Source organism: Cygnus olor, chromosome 1 (assembly GCF_009769625.2).
Source record: "Cygnus olor isolate bCygOlo1 chromosome 1, bCygOlo1.pri.v2, whole genome shotgun sequence".
Lineage (NCBI taxonomy): Eukaryota > Metazoa > Chordata > Aves > Anseriformes > Anatidae > Cygnus > Cygnus olor.
Genome location: NC_049169.1, coordinates 182,129,931 through 182,149,322, shown reverse-complemented (window position 1 = coordinate 182,149,322; position 19,392 = coordinate 182,129,931). Strand labels below are relative to the sequence as shown.

Below are 19,392 nucleotides of genomic sequence, written 5' to 3'. Positions count from 1 at the left end.
AAAGTCTCAATAAGACATAAAATATGAAGATAAAAACTCTTCTAGGATTTATACCTTCCTGAATTCTCAAATAATCTTTTGATTATTCTTTACTCTTTCAGATCTGCCACTGGCCACATTGGAAAAACATTTTTAGAAATTATGGATGTCTCAGCTAATCCTGTCTATTGAATACCTGCATAATTACATGTTAATCATAATGTGATTGCTGTGATTTAAACCTCCGCCATTACACCAGATATACAATTTAAAGGAATCTCCAGACTTCAGGACATAAACTAATGATTAATTATCTGAAATGGGAAGAAATATCCCCCAGAGCTATCTTGTTGTTGAGCAGTCTGCTAATTACACTGGATCAGCCTGTGCTGGAAACAGCAGAGTACAGATCCTGAACTTCATGCCTTTGTACTAAGACCAAGTAATAATCCGTATTCTTATGTTCAGCTTAGTAGGAAAAAAAAGCTCACAGGAACTTTTTACTTGTGCCTTCACCCATAACCCAGCGACTCGGCCAACCTGGAAAAAACAAGCAAGATTTCAGTCCGTAGCCAGAGGTCCGTGCACTCAAGCTGGGCTCTGGAAAGACATTTTCCACCTCCAGAAGAAAGGATGAGGCCACCTCTTCCAGCCAGCTGCGAGCCAGGGCTGACTTCAGCAGCACTGTGCCAACTTAGACACGCCGTTTATCTGGCTCCCTGGTTGCAATGGGCACATGGCTCTCGCAGCTCTCTGGCAGCCGCTGCTCTCTGGAGACACCAGGGGACATTTGGAGACACTGCTAGCAAAGCACCCTTGCTTTCCTGGCACTCCCCAACAACTCAAGCCACTATCTGAGATGGAAACTACAGCCTGCCAACCCACCAAAAATATACGTGTTATACACGTATGGATAAGGCTGACCAGTGGGAAACCCATGGGAAAACCAGGGGAAACCTTTCCCTGCAAGGGAGGTGGGGAGCTGCCCATAGCCTGCAGCTTTCCCAAGGTGTTTAAGGTCCTGCTGAAGACTGTGTGCATTTGGAAATATTTTATCAGCAAAGAGAATTATGGAGACCCTTGAGTAGAGGGAAGTAAGCTGCTCCGTCTGTTAAACCAAAAGGACTTGAACTAATTCCTTTGAAAGGACAGAAGGAAAAGTTTCATCAATCAGAAGTCTCATTCTGAAAATGATTTATGGCCTCCCACGCCTGGCTGCCCTTGGCTTGCAGTGAGACACAGCTCCGTCAGTCTCTGAGTTATGCCTGCATGCAGAGCTCGCTTTTAGGCACTTTTAAGCTTCATTTTAATTAGCTTTTTAAAATTTTACTGAGAAGCCATGACACATTATTTTTGCATGTTCTAATTACCCCAGCAGACTACAAAAGGCTGGCATTTCAGACAGGCTGACGCTCTGCAAATGAAGACCTTTTAGAGAGCACCTCAAAACCACCTCTACCGACACAAACCTGCCCAACACCTGCCTTGGGCACAGACTTGAGAAAACATCGCTCTGTGTTGGGGAGGAGGTAGGGGTGATGTGACCGAGAGGTGCCAGGTCCCTGCTGGGGTGCCCACCTTCCCTCACTCCACTTACCAGGGACCAGGCATCACATACTAGATGGAAAACCACCACGTCTGCTCTCTGTGTTCCTGCACACATACTTGCACACACACCTTCCTCGCAAACCAGTTTCCTCATCTGGTTTTGAAAAGAAAACTCCCATCGTTACCTAGCCGAGGTTTCACAAGGCTTGTCTCACAACCTTAGGCTGTCAATTCAGCAGCACTCCGCTAGCTCTGCTTTTAAAATAAAGCTGTGATTAACCTGAAAGAAATGAAATTTGCCTTTTAGAGCAAGTTCTTAAACTGCACTTTTGACAGTCTTGGATGATAACGACTGAGAAGGAAGGGAAGCAGCTCCCTTTTGTTATCATCGCATGCAAAAAACACTTGCAAGCTGACCTGCCATCCCATATATTAGTTTTCTACATGGATTTGCAACAGTATCTGCATCATCTTCCCCCACCTGCTCTGCTGAATTATTATGATACAAGCACTTTGGAAAAAAAAAAAGAAAAAAAAAGTACAATTTCTTGAAATTACACTAGAGTCAAATGTTGATAAAAAGGTGTCACAGAGGGAATGAAAACTAACTGCTGTGAAATTTAATGAAACCTACTGTGTGCCAAAGGCACTGGCAGCCAAATTGAATTTAAAAAGGTGCCAGGCAGGGAAGCTTGTAATCGGACTAGCCACTATGTTAGATGAGATAAGCAGAATGACTTTTCTCTATCACGAGATCAAAACAGACGGCAATTCTTATGCATGAGATGAAAAGTTACAGTATTTATCCTCCCAGCTTCCTGTGTTCTTAGCACCGGATCTCCGGCTTAGTGGCCTCAAAGGGAATTTGCCATCTCCAGCGCAAGGCTTGTCGCAGCCCTTGCAGGTCACTGAGCGTTACACAAAAGGGCTCTTTCCCGACACAGTTTTTATTGCAAATGGTTACGGAAAAGAGGAGCAAGCTAAACAGAGTCCTTAATGGCTCAGCATAAACTGTCTTCAGCCGTGGTGTCCCTTTCCACCGTCTGGGAAGCGATTTGAAGCCAATGAAAGAGAATATAATATAATATAATGCAAACACAAGAGAAGAAGGAAGCAATGGACAACTTTCAACAGATGGCTCGGTGCTCACGAGGAGAATGGTTTCCAAAACATCACCCCCCTGTAGGAAGTTAAGAAATCAATTTACTCCTTAATTACACAGCATTATATTGAAACTCTTAAGAAAAAGCCTGATCTGTCAAACAGAACTGCACTTACATTCATTTATGGGAATAGTGCCTCACACCATGGCAGCACAAGGAACTATAAAGCTGTGCAGCCCATCTTATCTGTTGGACATGGCTTTCCCTACATTCCTTATTTCAGTGCTTTGCAGAGTTATGAGTATCTTGGAGGATGGATGGGAAGAGCACGTTGGTATTTGCCTTGGACTCCGGCCACACAGCGATGCTCTGGGTCTGCAGCTTTGCCTCGCTGATGGGTTTCATCAGCAGTGACCTGGCCTGAGCAGCTAGACCCTGCTCACCCTAAAATACTGCACAGAGAGAAACCTTCTGCTAAGAGAGAGTCTGGGGACTGAACATAGCTCTCCAAAACCAGCCATTGGGATTACTATAAAAGGAATTCTTGTAAAAAATAACTTCAATAACAACTTCTTGATTTTGCAGAATGTGCCTGCAACAGTTTGGGGGTTTGTCTTGGCTGTAAAGAGCTTTAAGCCAGTGTTTAGTGCCGTTCTTCATGTTTTTACTGCTGTGGCAGAAAAATACTTGAAAATGAATGGAATTCCTTGAAAGCTAAAGCACAAGGAGAGGAGGGAGCAGGCAGTAGATGCTGGACAGCACAGGCCAGGTCTGAAGTTTTGTATTTTCCTGCATGCAACCCATACAGCACCTGAAAACCCCTCTGCATCTCAGCAGAAGCACACGATACGTATGTCTGAAGGTATTTAAAAATGTCGTGAACTCAAAGTGCCCCCAGTTTCCCGGCCTGACTTTGTTTCCGATTTCTTTGCAGTAGCAGCTGTCTCTCCTCCCCTAGTGCTCTGCACGACGAGTTTCTAGAACCGCCTACATTACGACAACCACCACCAGAACGACAGCAGCAACACCGTATGACTGAAGGTGTTTGTACAAACTTGTCAGGCAGACGTACAAATCTCCAAAGGACAGATGAAGTTGTAGTCATACAGCAGCATCTGGGCCAAGCCAAGGCAAAGCTCAAAACAAAATCCAAAGACTCTTACACGTGCACTCAGAAAGATCCCCTAACATCACACTACCCCAGTTTCTATATATTTGTGAAGCTAAGTGCTTTTTAACATGTCCTGGTAATCCATTCCAATAATTGGCATTCAGTTGTATTGTGCCTGACCTGAATTGCTCGTGATGCTCTGAATATCAAGTTTATTCTGATTTTTGTAATGCATTCATAAATAGGCCTTCAGTTAGCTGCAGACTCAGACGAAAGCTCCAACTTGTGAAGAAGTCATGAAGCACTCTTAAGAGGCCTTAGGGCTATTTCTTACACTCCACTGTGCTCGTGGGTTCCATATCCGTTCACAGGGCGCTGTATTTCAGAAGCAGCTTTTGTTATTTCAGATTGATCATTCACGGATCTCAAATCCTTTCTCCTCAATGCAAGGGACAAGCTTCATAACCCTGCGCGTTTATTAGAAAACCATTCTTCTCAAATCAACAATTTCACTTTATATTACAAAGGCATCTTTATTGGGAGACAATGCGAGACAACTGAACTGTCAGATTGCAAAGGGAAGGATGAAATCTTTACATTACTACAGAAATGATACGGTGTTCGTCAGAACACTGCATTTTCTGCTTCATTCTCTCTGGAGCTTTTTGGATCAAGTTAAAAGATAAAAATAACAACAATTTGTAATAGGTTCTAATTGTTTAGGTTTTCTTTCATTAACATTTTCTTTATTTTCCTTCCAACTACTGCCAAACTCACTTAAAAGTCTGTTAGCCTACAAATTTCACCTACAAATGAATTCAGAGCAGTCAGTCTTCATGAAAGATTGGGGTTTATCAGGCTTATGCAGAAACAGATGGACTCAGTTCATGGTGCAGCAACCCTCTAAAAAGACGGAGGGTTTTTTGTTTGTTTTTTATGCATTATTCTTGATGCAATTACTATTTAGTATCCAGAGAATTAGGTAGGATCTGGCATCCCAAGAAGTTCTCTGCATTGCTACACAACACCAACCTCCTCCAAATCCCACTAGCGCAATGAGTAGCATCAGCACTGAGCTCCTGGTCCTGCCCTGCCCTGGTTCCCATGGAGGAATATTGTTGCTGATTTCAACAGACCAGGCTCTAAGGTTTTCCTTAGAGAGGAAGGCCAATCCAGAGGGGGAAAAAGTCTGTGGCTGTTCTCAGAGATACCTGTGACATCAGGGGACTGACAGTAGAACAAACAATGTAAATGAGATCTAATCAAGCCTAGTGAGTCAGCCATACCACCAGCATTGTCAGCGTGCATTGACCATGCCCAATTTCTCATGCCTGAGAAGACACAGGGCAGCTGCTAGAAGAGATTTGTCAAAAGCAATATTGCCTCTCCAACCGGCAATGTCTTGTGGTGGCAGAGTCATCCCAAAACTGAGGAGAGGTTGCCCTTCTTGGTCCTCTGAAAGTTAAGGCTACCTCCATATGGTCTGAATGCCACTTCGGGCCTTAGACTTGAGCAACAGAGAAAGCTTCACATCTCTAAAGTCAACAAAGATATCTCAGAGAGACAAAGGAAATCCTTGAACAGGGAGACAGGCAAAATGATGGCCACCACAAGGCTCGTGGCTGTGGGTGAAGTTTAGGCGGTACATATATATTCTCCCCTCCCCCCCCCCCCCCCCCGATTTTGCTCTAATCAACACAAATGCAGAGGATCTGAAGTGAAATAAGTCTGAGTTTACTTTGACTGCACCAGCAAAATAGATTATTTGCTCCCCTGCCTCACATTTCCTGAAGTTTCACTAGGTTACGCAAGCAAAGCCCTTTGAAATGAAGAGCATCACAGAAGTGCTGAGCATCATTGTTCCTTTCTAATGAAAGAGGACAAAAAGAAAAAAAAAAATCAAGAAGCCTGAACTTTATTCTGAAGATAAATAAAAAAGCACTCCAGGACTTCTTTAGATCAAAAATTCTGTCCTTAATGCAAAAATCTACTTTAACCCAACACAGCTGCAACAATATTCAAAACATCACTTTTTTATTCAACATCAATAGGAAAGCCAAGAGAAGTAAAGTGACTCTTTCCAATATTTTAGCAGCATCTTTTATTTTTTCCTAATACATCAGCATTTCCATTTTAAATGTGCTTTCAAGGCATCTAAAATCTAACTTGCTCCAGGCTGAAACTTGGCATGTTTCTTTCCCCTGTATTTAGCTGAAAATTGTATTAGGAGTGAATTAATTGAAATAATTGGGAAAAAAAAAATAAAAAGAAGGCCTGTTTGGGGTGCATAATTCACTATAAACAAGCTAATTCACTTGGGTAGTTTTTTGAGAAGAAACTCAGCCTTGGAACCTCACCCATTTTAAAGTAATGTAGCAAACAAATAATCTTACCTCTAAGACAGAAATATTGACATGATTTGTACTAAGTGTCATTGACTTCAAAGGACATATGAAAATTTGCAGCTGATAAGGGTCTTGCCACTTTTTTAGCAAGATTTTGAAAAAAAACAGAAGAGTCAAGATATCTCAACTGGCTGGTGACAGAAAAGAACAAAGACCTAAGTATGAAGGCTACTCTCAGCATCTTTTTTCTTCTTCAAGTTGCATCTCCGATATTCCAAAAGCATTACAACTCACTACTTGCTCTGTGCTGCTCGTGACCTTGCTGGCAGGGATGTCCTCTGATTCTGCACTTTGTGCCCAGTAATGTTTATTACTGATTCTTGCTTGCTAACCTGCTCCATTAAAATGGTTGGTGTTAGCTTCAATAGGAAATCTTCGCTAACTCAGGTCTCCTTCAGTCGAACTCCTTGGGGAACAATTGCACAAAGAGCTGTGCTGGTAGATCTGGCAGGGAAGCAGCCTTTAGCAGGGCTCCACAGAGGACTGAACCAAGGTGAAGGCAGTTACGGGAAAGGGGATTGTCTCTTGAGAATATACTGAATGTCAGTCCGCGTGTTTTTGTAAACGCACTGTATACAAGTACCTGCTAACTTTGATTCTCCTCTAGTCAGATTTGGTGGCCCATGCACAGATGAAAGATTCAAGCAATACAGGCTACAGCCGATTAAGTGAGTAAAACTCTTAAGTAATGTCATTTATAAGCCAAGAGCAACAGAGGACATATATTGCATCAGTTCAGCTTTGGTCCTGAATTTGTCTCGTATTTTAACTCCTCTTTTCTGTCTGACTACAGCAGAGAGAGAGCTGGCTAATCTTCAATAGAACATATGCTACAAAATCTGCTAAAGATAACATCACCTTCTAAATTCCCTTGTTCTGAACGTCTTCCCAAACACTTCCGTGCCTTACTCAGCTGGACTCCAAACCCAAATCCAAGAATTTGACTCTGCGCTGTATCACAGTATATGAAGGCACCTTGTAATGCTGGGAAGCAAATACTGAGCATCAGCATTAGCAGTCACAGAATGCAGTTCAGCAAGTCAAAGTGAAGCACAGTCAAGCTAAAAAGGGATGAAGATGCAAAACTATACACTGCACTTAATCTCTTGGGGGATACCTGTAGAAAAATGGAGTGATAGCTGGTGTGAAACACATCAGCTATGAAGCTGCTTTTATACCGGTTTTGGTAAAGAAAGCACAGCATAGCACAGTTTAAAGGGATTAAAAGCAAACTAACTGATGGATCTTGAAAAAAATAATAATTGTAATGATCCTTAAGTGAATGTGATTTTGCAGTGATCTATTCTTGGTGCTACACTTCTTAATATTTGCATTAATGATCTGGAGGAAAAGCAGTCAGGGTAATTCTCCACTGGAACAACTTATGAAGATCCTGCTTTTCTGTAAGTAATTAAATTCAGACTAGAAGGAGAAGTTTTTTGGCTATTTTTGTGTGTGTGTCTGTGGGTTTTTTTTCCTCTCAGAGATATACTCTTGTTTAAACAGGAATTATATGAAGGCTGTCCTATGACCTGTGCTACAGCAGACCTCAGTCTAAATAGTCACAGTGCTCTCTGCTGACCTTATTACTGCTGAATCTACAAGGCTATGACATGACATATAATCACTCACAAGCCACATTTAATGGTGCCCTGTTCCTTGTATGCTCTTCTTCTGTTACCTCCTGGTGAGGCATCTGTTCCTTTAATATGCCCCTCTTGCAGTGCCTGTATAGGTGCATGAATACATTGGATTAATACTTAGCAGGCAGTTTGTCTTTGTCTAGGATGAGGATTGCCCTGTCACGTCTACATGAGCAAAGTCACTGAAGCTTTACATCTGACAAGAGGAAAGAGAGGAGATGTGGCAAAACAGCCGTGAGCGGCTAACTTGCAGGGGAAGAAGAGTGCTTGGTGTTGGATAGAAACAGATACCACTCCCTAGCCTCTCCCCGGAAGTTACCCCTTGAAAAATATTGTAAGCTAAAGAGGATATAAGAACTAAAAAGCTCTTTTTGTGTGTTGTTATGGCTGTTTTTATTTTTTTCAGGTGCAAATTTCAGGAGGAGTTTGGGGGAACATGTATAGATGGAGGAAATGGATGAGATAGGCTTGGAAGAACTGCAAATGAGTTTGCAGTTCACACACTCAATATTCTCTCTTGATGGAGCACTAGTTATTATTCATAACTCCATAACCGGCAAAAACTATTCCTGAGCAGGCTACGGGTGATGGAAACAGCTATGGCCACTATTGGCATGGGACACTTGGAGAAGGATTCTGGAGCAATTTTGTATGGCGCTGGGAACTTTTCCCAGAAGGCCACATGTTTTCTGAGACAAAATCAGAAGTTGCTAAGCTCTGCATCCTCTTCTCCAACTAAATGCTCCTTTTACCACTGCCCACTTAAGAGCTCTCCGTATTTTCTAACCGGCAATTAAAGGACCATTGTTTCAGGAGTTTTAGCACTCCCATGAGACACGAGGGAAACAAGACAGAGAAATAAGGAGAGGAAGAGAAAGTGGTGCTGAAAACTTTCCTCTTTACTAAAAGGAGCAGCAAAACTTGTGCATTTCTTGGGTACAAACAGTGAGTGATGAGCACTAAAGATGACAGTGCGAGCCACATGGCTGCCCACAATTACAGAGAGTGCTCGCTTCTCACATGTCACTCAGAATCAAAGTGTCAGATTCAGAGAGGTCTCCAAGTCAGGAGGTTATTTCATGCTCTGTCCCCTTGGATTCCTACCCCCCTGAGCTTGGCTTAGCTGTCCTACAGAGCTAAAGGGAACCCTGAGCAAGTGCGGATTTCAGCCATAATTCCTGCGCGCTGACCGTTTTAATGAAAAACTTCACCTTGCCAGCGTAACGCTCTTTAAATTGACCATCCTTGCAACGCTTGCGTCTTTTGATCCACTGCCTCACATAAAACTGGCTAACCTTTCAGTTCATTATGTTCTTAAAATCATTGCTCTGCATTCACAGAGTGAAGCTATTCACCAAATTAGTATGTCATATCAGAGTTACCTGCCCGCAAATTTCTAGTCTCCTCACTTAAGTGGAATTGACTTGCCAACACACAATGAAAAGAAGATCAATAATTACAGACTCCAATTTGCCATAGATTTGTTAAACTTCACTTCCTGCTGTCATGCCCTCAATAGTTATGGTCAAAGATGCATCCCTGCAATCTGTTATAGCTAGATTACATATCTCTCTATCTTCCAAACACTCAAAGGAAACCAGCTGGAAACACTGCACTTACTGCTATCAGTGAAGACTGTATCCATCTACATAACTGTGCCCTCAAGAGGTTACAGACAGCATAACTTTCACCTCCGTTGTCAGCTCTTCGAAGCACTTCAGCAGCAATGTTCACGAAGCATGCTGCTGAGATACTGCAGCAGCAGTTTGCAGACCATAAACTGCAGGCCACTGACAGCCACTGAAGAAATGGCCAGCGTTGGGGTGTGTTGGCTGCTTCTCATCGCCCACTACCACGTTTTTGCCTTGGAAGAGGCTCAAAATAGCACTGTTTTTCATGTAAGCAATTGCTGCAATGGCTACAGAGCTGCCACGTGATCATCCATGGGAAAGGAAGTGGTTTCTATAATTGCAAATGGGAGGAAAAGTCCGTGATGCAACCTTTCTATTAGAAACATAGACTCAGCGCATCCCAGAGTCGTCTTAAAATATACTTATGCTCTGTAGCCGGGATTATCTGAAATAGCACACACAGGCTAAGTACGTAAAAACAACCAGTATCTAAAGAGCTCTTCTGACTGCACAGATCTGCAGTTTCCTGCAGGCTCTGCCACTCAATTTTTTATAACAGCAGATTTATGGTATAAGCACTCATGAATAATTCACTCGCATGAGTTGCCACATACAACTGGGGGAAATCCCAGCTGTAAAACCTTGGCACCGCTTAGCTCGCACTACTTCTGTACAGGTGCTATTCCACTGACCTACTTGGAGTTACACCTCCTTTGCCCTGCTGGAAGAAGAGGATCAGGCTGTTTGCTTACCACCTCTGGCAATTACACCTCCCTGCCACCTCTTCACAGCAGTAAACATGTCTCCAGTATTGGATTAAGTTAGTTTTAGCAGCCCTGGTGCTCTGGCCCACCACAGCTGCAGGGCAGTCTCCATCTCACCCACCCACGGGCCTCCTGTAATATGCCACTGTCAATTGGCTAAGTTCTTCATCAAGTCCATGTTCTTAAATCATGCTGAGAAAATTATTTAGATCCCAGACTAACAGAACATCATTAAAACTTTAAACCAGCTACACTGAGCACGACTATGCTGGTTTCTAAGTTCAAGAACAAAACAGTTTATTCAGACACCCATCCTCTGCCACTGAAAGCAGCAATCCTGTTGGTGCAGGTGACTCAGATGAGAAGAAACAGAAAGTGAAACTGCCTCCCCATCTCCTTGCCCAATGCAGAGAAAGGCACAGAGGATGAATTAATAGCATCTCTCAGTACACTGCTTATTTTTCCGCAGGCTTTTTCTTCACAATAAAGATGGCAGGGGGTTCTTTTACCCCCAAGAAAAATATTTGTGAGGGTTTTATTTGGTTAGATCTCCAGCTGGAGGCCAATTAAAGTGACAATCACAAAAGTGCCACTGAGCCACAGTCAAAGCACACCCCATGGTATATAACTAAATCTATAATGGTTACACAGGGAACAAAGACCTGGCATTCCTAGATAGCAAATAATCTGAACAGCTCACGACTATCTTGATTTAAAACAACCTAATAATTACAGAGCCTCATTTCAACATCTGGATAAATGTTGTCATGTCATTTAAGCAATGAAGCTATGCTGACTGATGGCAGCTAAAGATCTGATGAAGGATGTAAGGATCTGAACTTTACCCTAATCTGTGCCTTCAATTCAGCCAAATTATTGCTTGCACCACCTGGCCTCTCTCCCTGATGACCCCACAGTCAGTTTTTAAGCAGGTTAAGAAATGACGGGTTCTCACTTTGTTCATTTCTTACACATTTCCAGCAGCGCTGGGCGAAATGAGAGACAACCATAAAACCCAGCAGAGGGGAAAATTGGACATGCTGTGTAAATAATTTCTGATCTGTGAATAAAGTTGTTGGCAATTTTCATTTCCTATCACAGGCTCACGGACCTTTGAATTGTCACCAACTGAGGATAAGCGCTACATGCTCACACCCTTCCTGGACGGAAAGGATGCTGTGCTGTGCTGATGCTCCTGGGGCAAGCTCCAGGAGCAGTCATGGCATGGTCTGAAGAGTCCTCTTTGAGCATCCTGCCTGGCAGAAGGGTGCACACCTTCAGTCCACACCATGGGCACAGGTTTCCCCACACCTCCCGCGTCCCCTGCCCGTTTGTCCGGCCACCCCCTGGGCTGTCATCTTTCACCAAGGTGGCTGTAACCAGACCCAGGCACGCAGCACCACCAAACGCAGATTAAAACCAGATGAGCAGAGGCAGCAATTGGAAGGAGGGGGGCGGTTAAAGCACAAGCAGAGCCTGTGATGGCTCTCGGTGAAAACAGCCAGACCGAGTGGACTTGCAGAGCGTCACTGAATCGAAAATCCTCTCCACCCCCCGGCTGCCCGACCGGAGTTTTATAATGGAGCAGCCTTCACGAAGCAGCAGCTTCCAGCAGAGTTAACTCTCAAGCAGCTGCTGCGTTTTCCAATTGTCAGCCAGATTAAACACAGGAATGCAGCACCGAGGGAAGGGTGAAGTGACAGGGGCAGTTTGCTGTAAAGCGCGGAAAATGCTCAAAAAGTCAGAGCCAGGGCTCCTGGCAGCCAGGAGAGAGCCGTGCCAACATGGCCTGGCTGAGGGCTTGGCACGGGTCCCTTCCAGAGCCTCGGCTGTGTCCCCCGAGCCACACCGTTTTCATCTTGTGCCTCCTCCCGGCTGCATGCTGGCGATGTGCATGTACTGCCCTGTATGGGTGCATCCCAGTTTGTGGGGCAGAGGGGCAGAAACCCCCTGAGCTGGGAGCAGACCCAGCGGGACATCCCAAATGCTGGCGCCTGGGCAGAGAAACTCATCCCCTTACGGGGGCGAGCACACGCCGAGCAGCACAAGGTGACAGTGAGTGCCACCGAGACGCGTGTCAGTGATGACAGGAGAGTGATGATTTACTCGGAAAACAGCCCTATAAAAAACACACTGGAGGATCCTGCTTATTGTCTCGTACCCTTCAAACACTCCACAGCTAAGGCCGTGGAGTTCGCAGGCTAAAAAAAGGAGGGGAGGTAATTCTCCCACGCACTGTCTAGACCACAGGCTACACAAACCCCATGCCCCACCAGGCAGCGTGGACCTGGCAGGGCTCCTCCTGGGAGCTCGTGGGCCACATCTACGAGGGATAAAGGTCCCGCGCTTCCAAAGGGGGCCACAGACTTGTTGCCAGATGGCGGAGGGAGCTGTTGGTGACAGGAGTGGGAAGGAGAAGGAGGAGAGCCAGGGCTGTCCTCACAGTCACACAGCCTCTACTCTGCAATGCTTTGCAGGGCTCTGCAGCCCCCATGCTCCTCCAGGTGCCACCACCTGAGCTGAGCTCTGCTGCGAGCATGCCAAACCTCCTCGAAGACACTGGCCCATGTTAGTCGGTCTTTGGCACAAAGAGCTGCACTCAGCACGCTGAACCTGTCGTGCAAGTCTCAAAGGTCATACAACAACCGAGCAGGGATTTAAGCGCAAGAGAGCGACCACAGGTGACCAAGCCTTTAGGCCACATTCAAGCCATCCAGGCAACCAGCTCAATGGTCAAGGGAGCCAAGTGGTCTCCCTCACTAGCGGAAAGTTTGCATCACTCCCTCCTCTCCCCAGCGCACCGCACGTGGACACCTGCAGCCTGAAGACGCCCCCGGCCCCACACGAGCAGGCAGCACTTACCCCCCAGGAACTGGATGCCTCCTGCCACCCTGCCCACGGTCCTGGAGATGAGCTCGGACACGCAGCAGCCCATGAGGGCCGTCAGGGCCACCAAGAGGAGCAGCCCGCAGCCCAGGCCCGTCACCACCGTGCAGATCCTCCACTCGGCACTCGGGATGGCCTGGAAGGAGGCGTAGCGGCCGCACTGCTCCACCATCACGGTCGTCTGGCGGCTCTCGTCCCGCACGGGGTAGGAACACCTCCGGAAAGTGCCGAAGGAAACAGACTTCTCCAGCTGGGACCCCAAGAGCCAGTAGGGCATGAAGAAGCCCACGCAGGAGGCCGCAGCACAAAGGAAGGAGAGGAAGGCCCAGACCACGCCGGTGCAGGTGAGGCTGGAGGCCATCTTTGCGTGCGCGCAGAGGCCCCTCACGATGGGGGGACAGGAAAGCCCCTGTGTGTTTTAGAGGAGGTTGGGGGATAATCCAGAGTCTCTCAGCCTTGACAAATCCTTGCGCTGGGAGAAGCCCGGATCCTAACAGCGAGGGGGATGTTTCCTCCCATCATGAAGACAAAGGTCCCTGATGAAATAACAAAAAAAGGAGAAAAAGGCAAGTTCAGAAACATTGAGATTAGGGAAAATCAACGTTTATCTGCCAGAGCATTTCTTCCTGCAGCACTTTTCATGAAGACATCGCACACCTCTGTCCCATCCTTGCGAGCGGCCACTAGCACCGCTGCCGGCGGCTGTGGGGACAGTGACAGGAGGCGGCGCGGCCGTGCAGGCTGTGCAGCCACTGCCAGGGCTTCCCTACCTACTTCCCTGTTCACTTCTCGCCCCCGTACATCTTCATCTTTCCCGGGTGAGGTCTTGGTTGTTATCCTTCCTCCTGCGACACCTGGGGAATGTACTTTAGATGGGGCCCTGCAGCTTCAGTGCGAAACCGTCCGCGGCTTTTCAAGCCCGGACCCCTGTGGCAGCAGAAAACCTCACTAACACAAAGCCTCCTCTTCTTTGCCTCTTCCCAGCCCAAAGCCAGGACCTTTAACTCCTCTGCTTCCTCCTCAGAAAATTCCCAGCCTCCGAGCTCTGTACCAGCATGACCGAGCGCTTTTGGCTGTCGCAGAAACGCTGCTTCCCAGAGGCTGGGGGCACATTTCTTGTTCAATCCATGCTGGATCATTGCTCCTACCGCATTTGTAAATTTATGATCATCTCTCACCGTTGCTGCCAAACTAATCCTGATAGCTATTTACAGGGGCTTTTTTTCTAAGCATGATTAGACGCCAACCAGTGAACGCAATTAATGTGCCGGCAATAAAATTAAAACTACTTCTGCACAAGGAGGGAATGTAGGGAAAGAGTCTGGAAGTGAAATTAAGCATGTGCACCGCACAGAAGTTTTGTTTACTTTTACAACACTGCAAAAAAGAAATCTTTACCCTAACGTTGGAAAAGGCCTGTGCCGCTTCGCAAGAAGCACACGCCTACCTCCTCGCAGACGTAGCCCATCTGCAGAAATGCCTCCCAACCTGCAAAAGCCCCAAACCCCGAGGGACAGAAACTTGGCGGAGGACATGGGCTGCCCCCATCCCTCCAGAGGCATCTTCTCGGGGAAGGATCCGCCCGTGCCTTGGCGTGGCACCAAGCGGCTACGGCAAAGTGGGTCACGGCACTCAGGGAAAGCGTTCCCCCAACCGGCAGAAGAGGCACGGCTGGAAATAGGGGACAACATGGAGGCTTCCAGGGGCAGGACCCTACAAATCCAGCAGGACCCTACAAATCCAGCAGGACCCCCCACCGCCCGCGGGCTGCCAGCCAACACCCGGGACTCTCTCTGGGGAGCGGGACTCGCCAATTTGGCCCCAAAACCCCGGCCCTAGAGCAGGAGGGGGCGGCGGAGAGCTGGGGGGGGCCCCGAGGGAAGGCGGGGGCCGGGAAGCGAAACTCGCCGGGGTGATGCGAGGGGAAGGCAGGCTGCGGGGCGGGCGGGGGCCGAGGGGCTGGCAGGGCTGCGGGGGGGTCCGGGGGGAGCAGGAGGACGGAGAGGGGAGCGGGGAGGGGAGAGAGGTCCGGAGCGGCTGGGAGATCCGGGAAAGAGGGGGGGAGAGGAGGGGAAGGGATGCGGGAAGGTGTGGGGTTGGGAGGGCAGGAGGGGAAGGGGGCCCGGGGGGTCCGCTGGGACGGGGAGGGGATGCAGCCGGGTGTCGCTGCGGGGAAGGGAAGGGAAAGGAAGGCGGGGGAGAGGGAGGGAAGGGGGTCCCGGGGCTCCGGGGGCAGCCGGGTACTTACTCGCAGGCCGGTGCCGGCAGCACATGGGCGCCCAGCCGGGGGTGGTGGCGCGGGGGTGGCCGCCCCAAGCGACTGTTCCCTTGGTCCTCCGGACACGGGAGGGACCGGGACCCTCCCCAGCCCGGCCTCCCCAGTCCTTCCCTGCCTTCCTCGGCGCGTTTCTCTCTTTCTCTGCCTCTCTCCCCTCCCTTTCCCCACGTCTGATGCCTCGGGAGGCAAGGCGCTCCGCCGCCTCTCCTCCCACTTCCCCCGCCGCCGCCTCCCCGGGCGGGACCCGCCGCGGTCGGGGCCGGGGGCGAGGGGTCGGGGGGAGCCTCCCCGAGCCCTCCCCGGGCGGAGCTGGGGGGTCCCGGCTCCGCGGGGCCGGCCCGGGAGGGTCCCAGCTCCCCCAGCCCTCCCCCGGCTGCCCGCGGGGTGTGCGGGGCGCTGGAGCCGGGGGGCGAGGGGGAAAAAGCCGGAGGGGTGGGAGGGTGTTAAAAAGGGGAGGCCGCAGCCCTCAGATGGGGGAAAAAAATGGGGAAATCTCCCGATGGCGTGCGTGCGAGCTGCTGCTGATCCAGCGTTTTGATCGCAACAGTTTTGGGAGCTGGGCTCCAGCGAGAGCAAATGTGAGCGGAGTACCAAGCAGCTCAGCCCGGCTGCGCCAGGGCCAGGCGGAGAGGGGAGCCCCACTCCCTTCCCACCGCCTGAAGTGGGAAACTTTTGGGGAGGGGTGGTGCAGGCAGAGCCGCTGGGAGACGGAGATTTCCTCCTCCTGCTTCTTCCTCTCCTCCCTGCAGCTGGAATAAATTCCCGCAGACAGAAGACAATTTTATGCCACGTTTAATTTATGTCGGCACCAGACGCGCAAAATCTCTTTGGTAATGTTTCTTTTACAGTCCGGGAACATGGCGTGTGATTTAAGTACTGATCATTAATATTATTAATGCTAAATGGAAGTGAGGTTTATTGTGCTCAGTCTGTATTTACACCATTTAATAGTAACAACAGTCATGTTTGGAATTAAATTATAAAGCCACTTTATTGGTTTTTTTTTAAAAAAAAAAAAAAAAGATTCTCCATTTTTTCCCTGTAATGTGCAGTCTTAAAATCAGAACATTACTGAAAATGTGTGTTTTCTCAAGGGATAAAAAATGGATGGGGAAGTACATAGCAAGATCTAGTTTTCCACTCTAGCATTTCAAGCATATTCTTTAAGGAAAAGTGCTTCAAACAAAAGAAGTAGGTTACATATAGGTTCAGTGCTGGAAGCTATGCAGTGATGTGCTTCACAAGGAAGACAATAAAGGCATACCCCCAAAAAATAGCCATGCCTACCCCCCCAGCTACGTCCACAGAGCCTACATCTGTATTAGCAAGTGTTGCGGATCAGCCTGACCCAATCTATGCAGCAAACTGGTTGGTGCTCAAGACCTGATGGATATTCATGTGTTTTTCTTCTGATTCACTCTAACCTGGGTCTCTAGCGCTCAAGACTCATTAGGTGCCCTTCTAAAGCCTTTCTTCTTGTTTAGTCTCATCTGAACAGCATCCTCTTTGTGTACACATCACTGCAGGGTAAACCAAAACATGGTTAAGGGAGGATGATCTGGAGACTCGCCCCGAAAGTGTGCCCTTGATCCACGCCAAAACACGAATGGGGATGTGCCCATCGGATGACTTAGTGAAAGGGCGCCAGGATGACTTTCCCAGGGGTGAGAGCCAGAGCCTGCTCTGCAGCATACCTTGCTGGCACCCTCCCCTCACATCAGCTTTCTGTGTGGTGCCAAGCCTCCGCCCCGAAAGTGCACCAGCGCTCGGCTCCACTTTTGCACAGAGCTGTGCGCTTCCCGATGAACGCAGGTGCTCTTCAGTGACTGCTCTCGTGCCTTCAGCCAGCACTTGGCTTGGGAGTTTCATCTCCTGCTGGTCATTTTCCCAACACGGGAAATGACAGGGGTACGAAGCTAATGTTGTGATATTTGAACCGTGCTCTTGGTATAAAGAAAGAGGAGCATAGTGTACTATTATTATGTTTGCAATTGTCTAAAGACCTGGTCTTACATTCTGTCTTTAGCCAAAGGCCTTGGTTAGAATGAAACAGTGATAAATGTATCTAAATTAGGTGCGTGTTGGGATTAGATATGGGTAGAAACTGCTTGGCATTACAGTGAGTGTGCAAAAACTCTATTTCACACACGTAAAGCTTCTCAGCTAAAACTAACTTTGTAAACCTAGGGAGAGGCAAACAAGTCTGCATTTATTCATGCAATTTATCTCTTCCATGGTATATGCCAAGGTCCCCAAGTCAGTGTTTGCTTTGCTAATGGCATCTCTACAGCAGTCCATTTGCTTCCCTTATATGGCTTTTATATTCACTCCCTGAGCTGCTGCCATTCCACATTCCCTCATGGAGGCTGCACACTGCGTTCTGCATCTCTCCTGGAGCATCTTATCTTGCCAACTGTCTCCGAGTGCCCCCGCAAGCTGGCCGCGTGGCATACTCACTTGTGGGGAAATAAGCTTTATTTCACCATCCATTTTCTGTCAGAGAGACAAGTAGTTTTGTTTTGATTAGGAACAAATTAAACACATTGCATGTATAAGTTAACATCCAAATTCTTATTCCTTTTTTTTTTCCCTAATGTTTGCAATTCAACATGCTTCAGCTATATCAACATTTGCTGCCCTTTTCAGGGAACCTGGTGCTTAGATGTATTTTCACTGTGGAAGCCAAAATATTTCAACACACATCTAACCTGTCTGAAAGAAAAAGGAGGTTATTACATGGCGCTTCTGGACCCACGGTCTTTCTTGTAGCCACAAAAGCAGACACCTCCTCAGAGCTGAGCGATAACAAAAGTCCTGGTCCCCAGGGTCTTGTCTATACTGAAATAGCAACTGGTTTTAGATTTGGTTCTGGTGTTTTGATATTTAAGAGAATCCTCTTTTGAGAGAGCCTCAGAGTTGGTGGCAGGAACACGAGATGTGGAATTCCCACTGCTGGAACCACCAGAAGTCAGACTGGATCAAACGCCCACGAACACACTGTCAGAAAACTGCCTTAGCAGGGAGATGGGAAAATATGCTTATAGATTTTACCATCTCTCTTCTCCCTGATCCATTGACTAAGCTGCTGTTACATCTGGGGTCCTACAGACCTGATGGAGCTAATCAGCGCAGCAGAATAAAGAGAGAAAAAATCCTGTCAGCTCACCTAAATCAATCCAGCTAACACACATCCCAGCCTCGGCCAAAGAATCTCTCATTATAGCATATCCTGTAAAACAATCCACCGCCATATAAAATGCCATAGGGGAGTACGTATGTTCCTGAAAATGAAACAGATAGTGAAACTCCATCTTGTTCTTCAGTCTTTAACAAGAAAAAGGAAAAAAAGAAGCTTTTCTTTTGCAGGCCACCATCTGGTTTTCTCTTGTGTGGTCCATAGGAGAGTGATAGCGTCTACATGGTTCCGAGCATCTTACAAAACTGGATCTTCAGGTCATGTCTGTACTCGATTTTAAATGAAAAAGAAAGGTGTAGGCACAACAACAGACTTGAGGCTATGTACTGGGAGCAACAGAAAGTCAACTCAATTATTCAAATATAGTCACTACAGACCAAGCAGACAAGTATTACAGGGAGCCATCTGATAATTAACACATTTACTTTAAATTCTGCACAGCAGTAGGAAAGAAACAACAACTAATGAGGGGGGAAAAATATGTAGAATCTCAAGTCTAACACCTGCAAATTTCTCAGCCAGAGGAACGTAAGAAAATAAATTCAAGTCACTAAATCATCATACATCTGTACGGTATCTCTTCCAAATCAAACACATTGTATGTTTTCTAGTGTGGGTGGAAGTGGACTCCAGAGATTTGGGGCTGTCACATTTGAACCTAAATCCTGGCCTAAAAACTTAGCTCTAGGCAAAACATCCTCTCGCCAGTTCCTTTCCAATACTGTATTACGATTAGGATTTATTTTTATGGTGGTTATGGTGGTAAATTTTACAGATCACATTACCGAAAATTCATGAACAGGACGCATTTCTGAAGCACAGCTGCCTCACTGGATACACTGCTCCTG

General features: G+C 47.2%; 1 protein-coding gene across 1 annotated transcript in view; it reads right to left on the bottom strand.

Annotated features, from left to right (window-relative positions):
- The window catches only part of LHFPL6 (LHFPL tetraspan subfamily member 6), a 138,232-nt gene extending 122,643 nt beyond the window's left edge, over positions 1-15,589 (bottom strand). The window contains exons 1-2 of the mRNA XM_040543243.1: positions 15,319-15,589; positions 13,047-13,606 (exon numbers count right to left, since the gene is read on the bottom strand). Coding sequence (XP_040399177.1) covers positions 13,047-13,431 — 385 coding nt within the window. The 5' untranslated portion in view covers positions 13,432-13,606; positions 15,319-15,589. The remainder of the gene's footprint in view (positions 1-13,046; positions 13,607-15,318) is intronic.
- Positions 15,590-19,392: the final 3,803 nt, after the last annotated feature.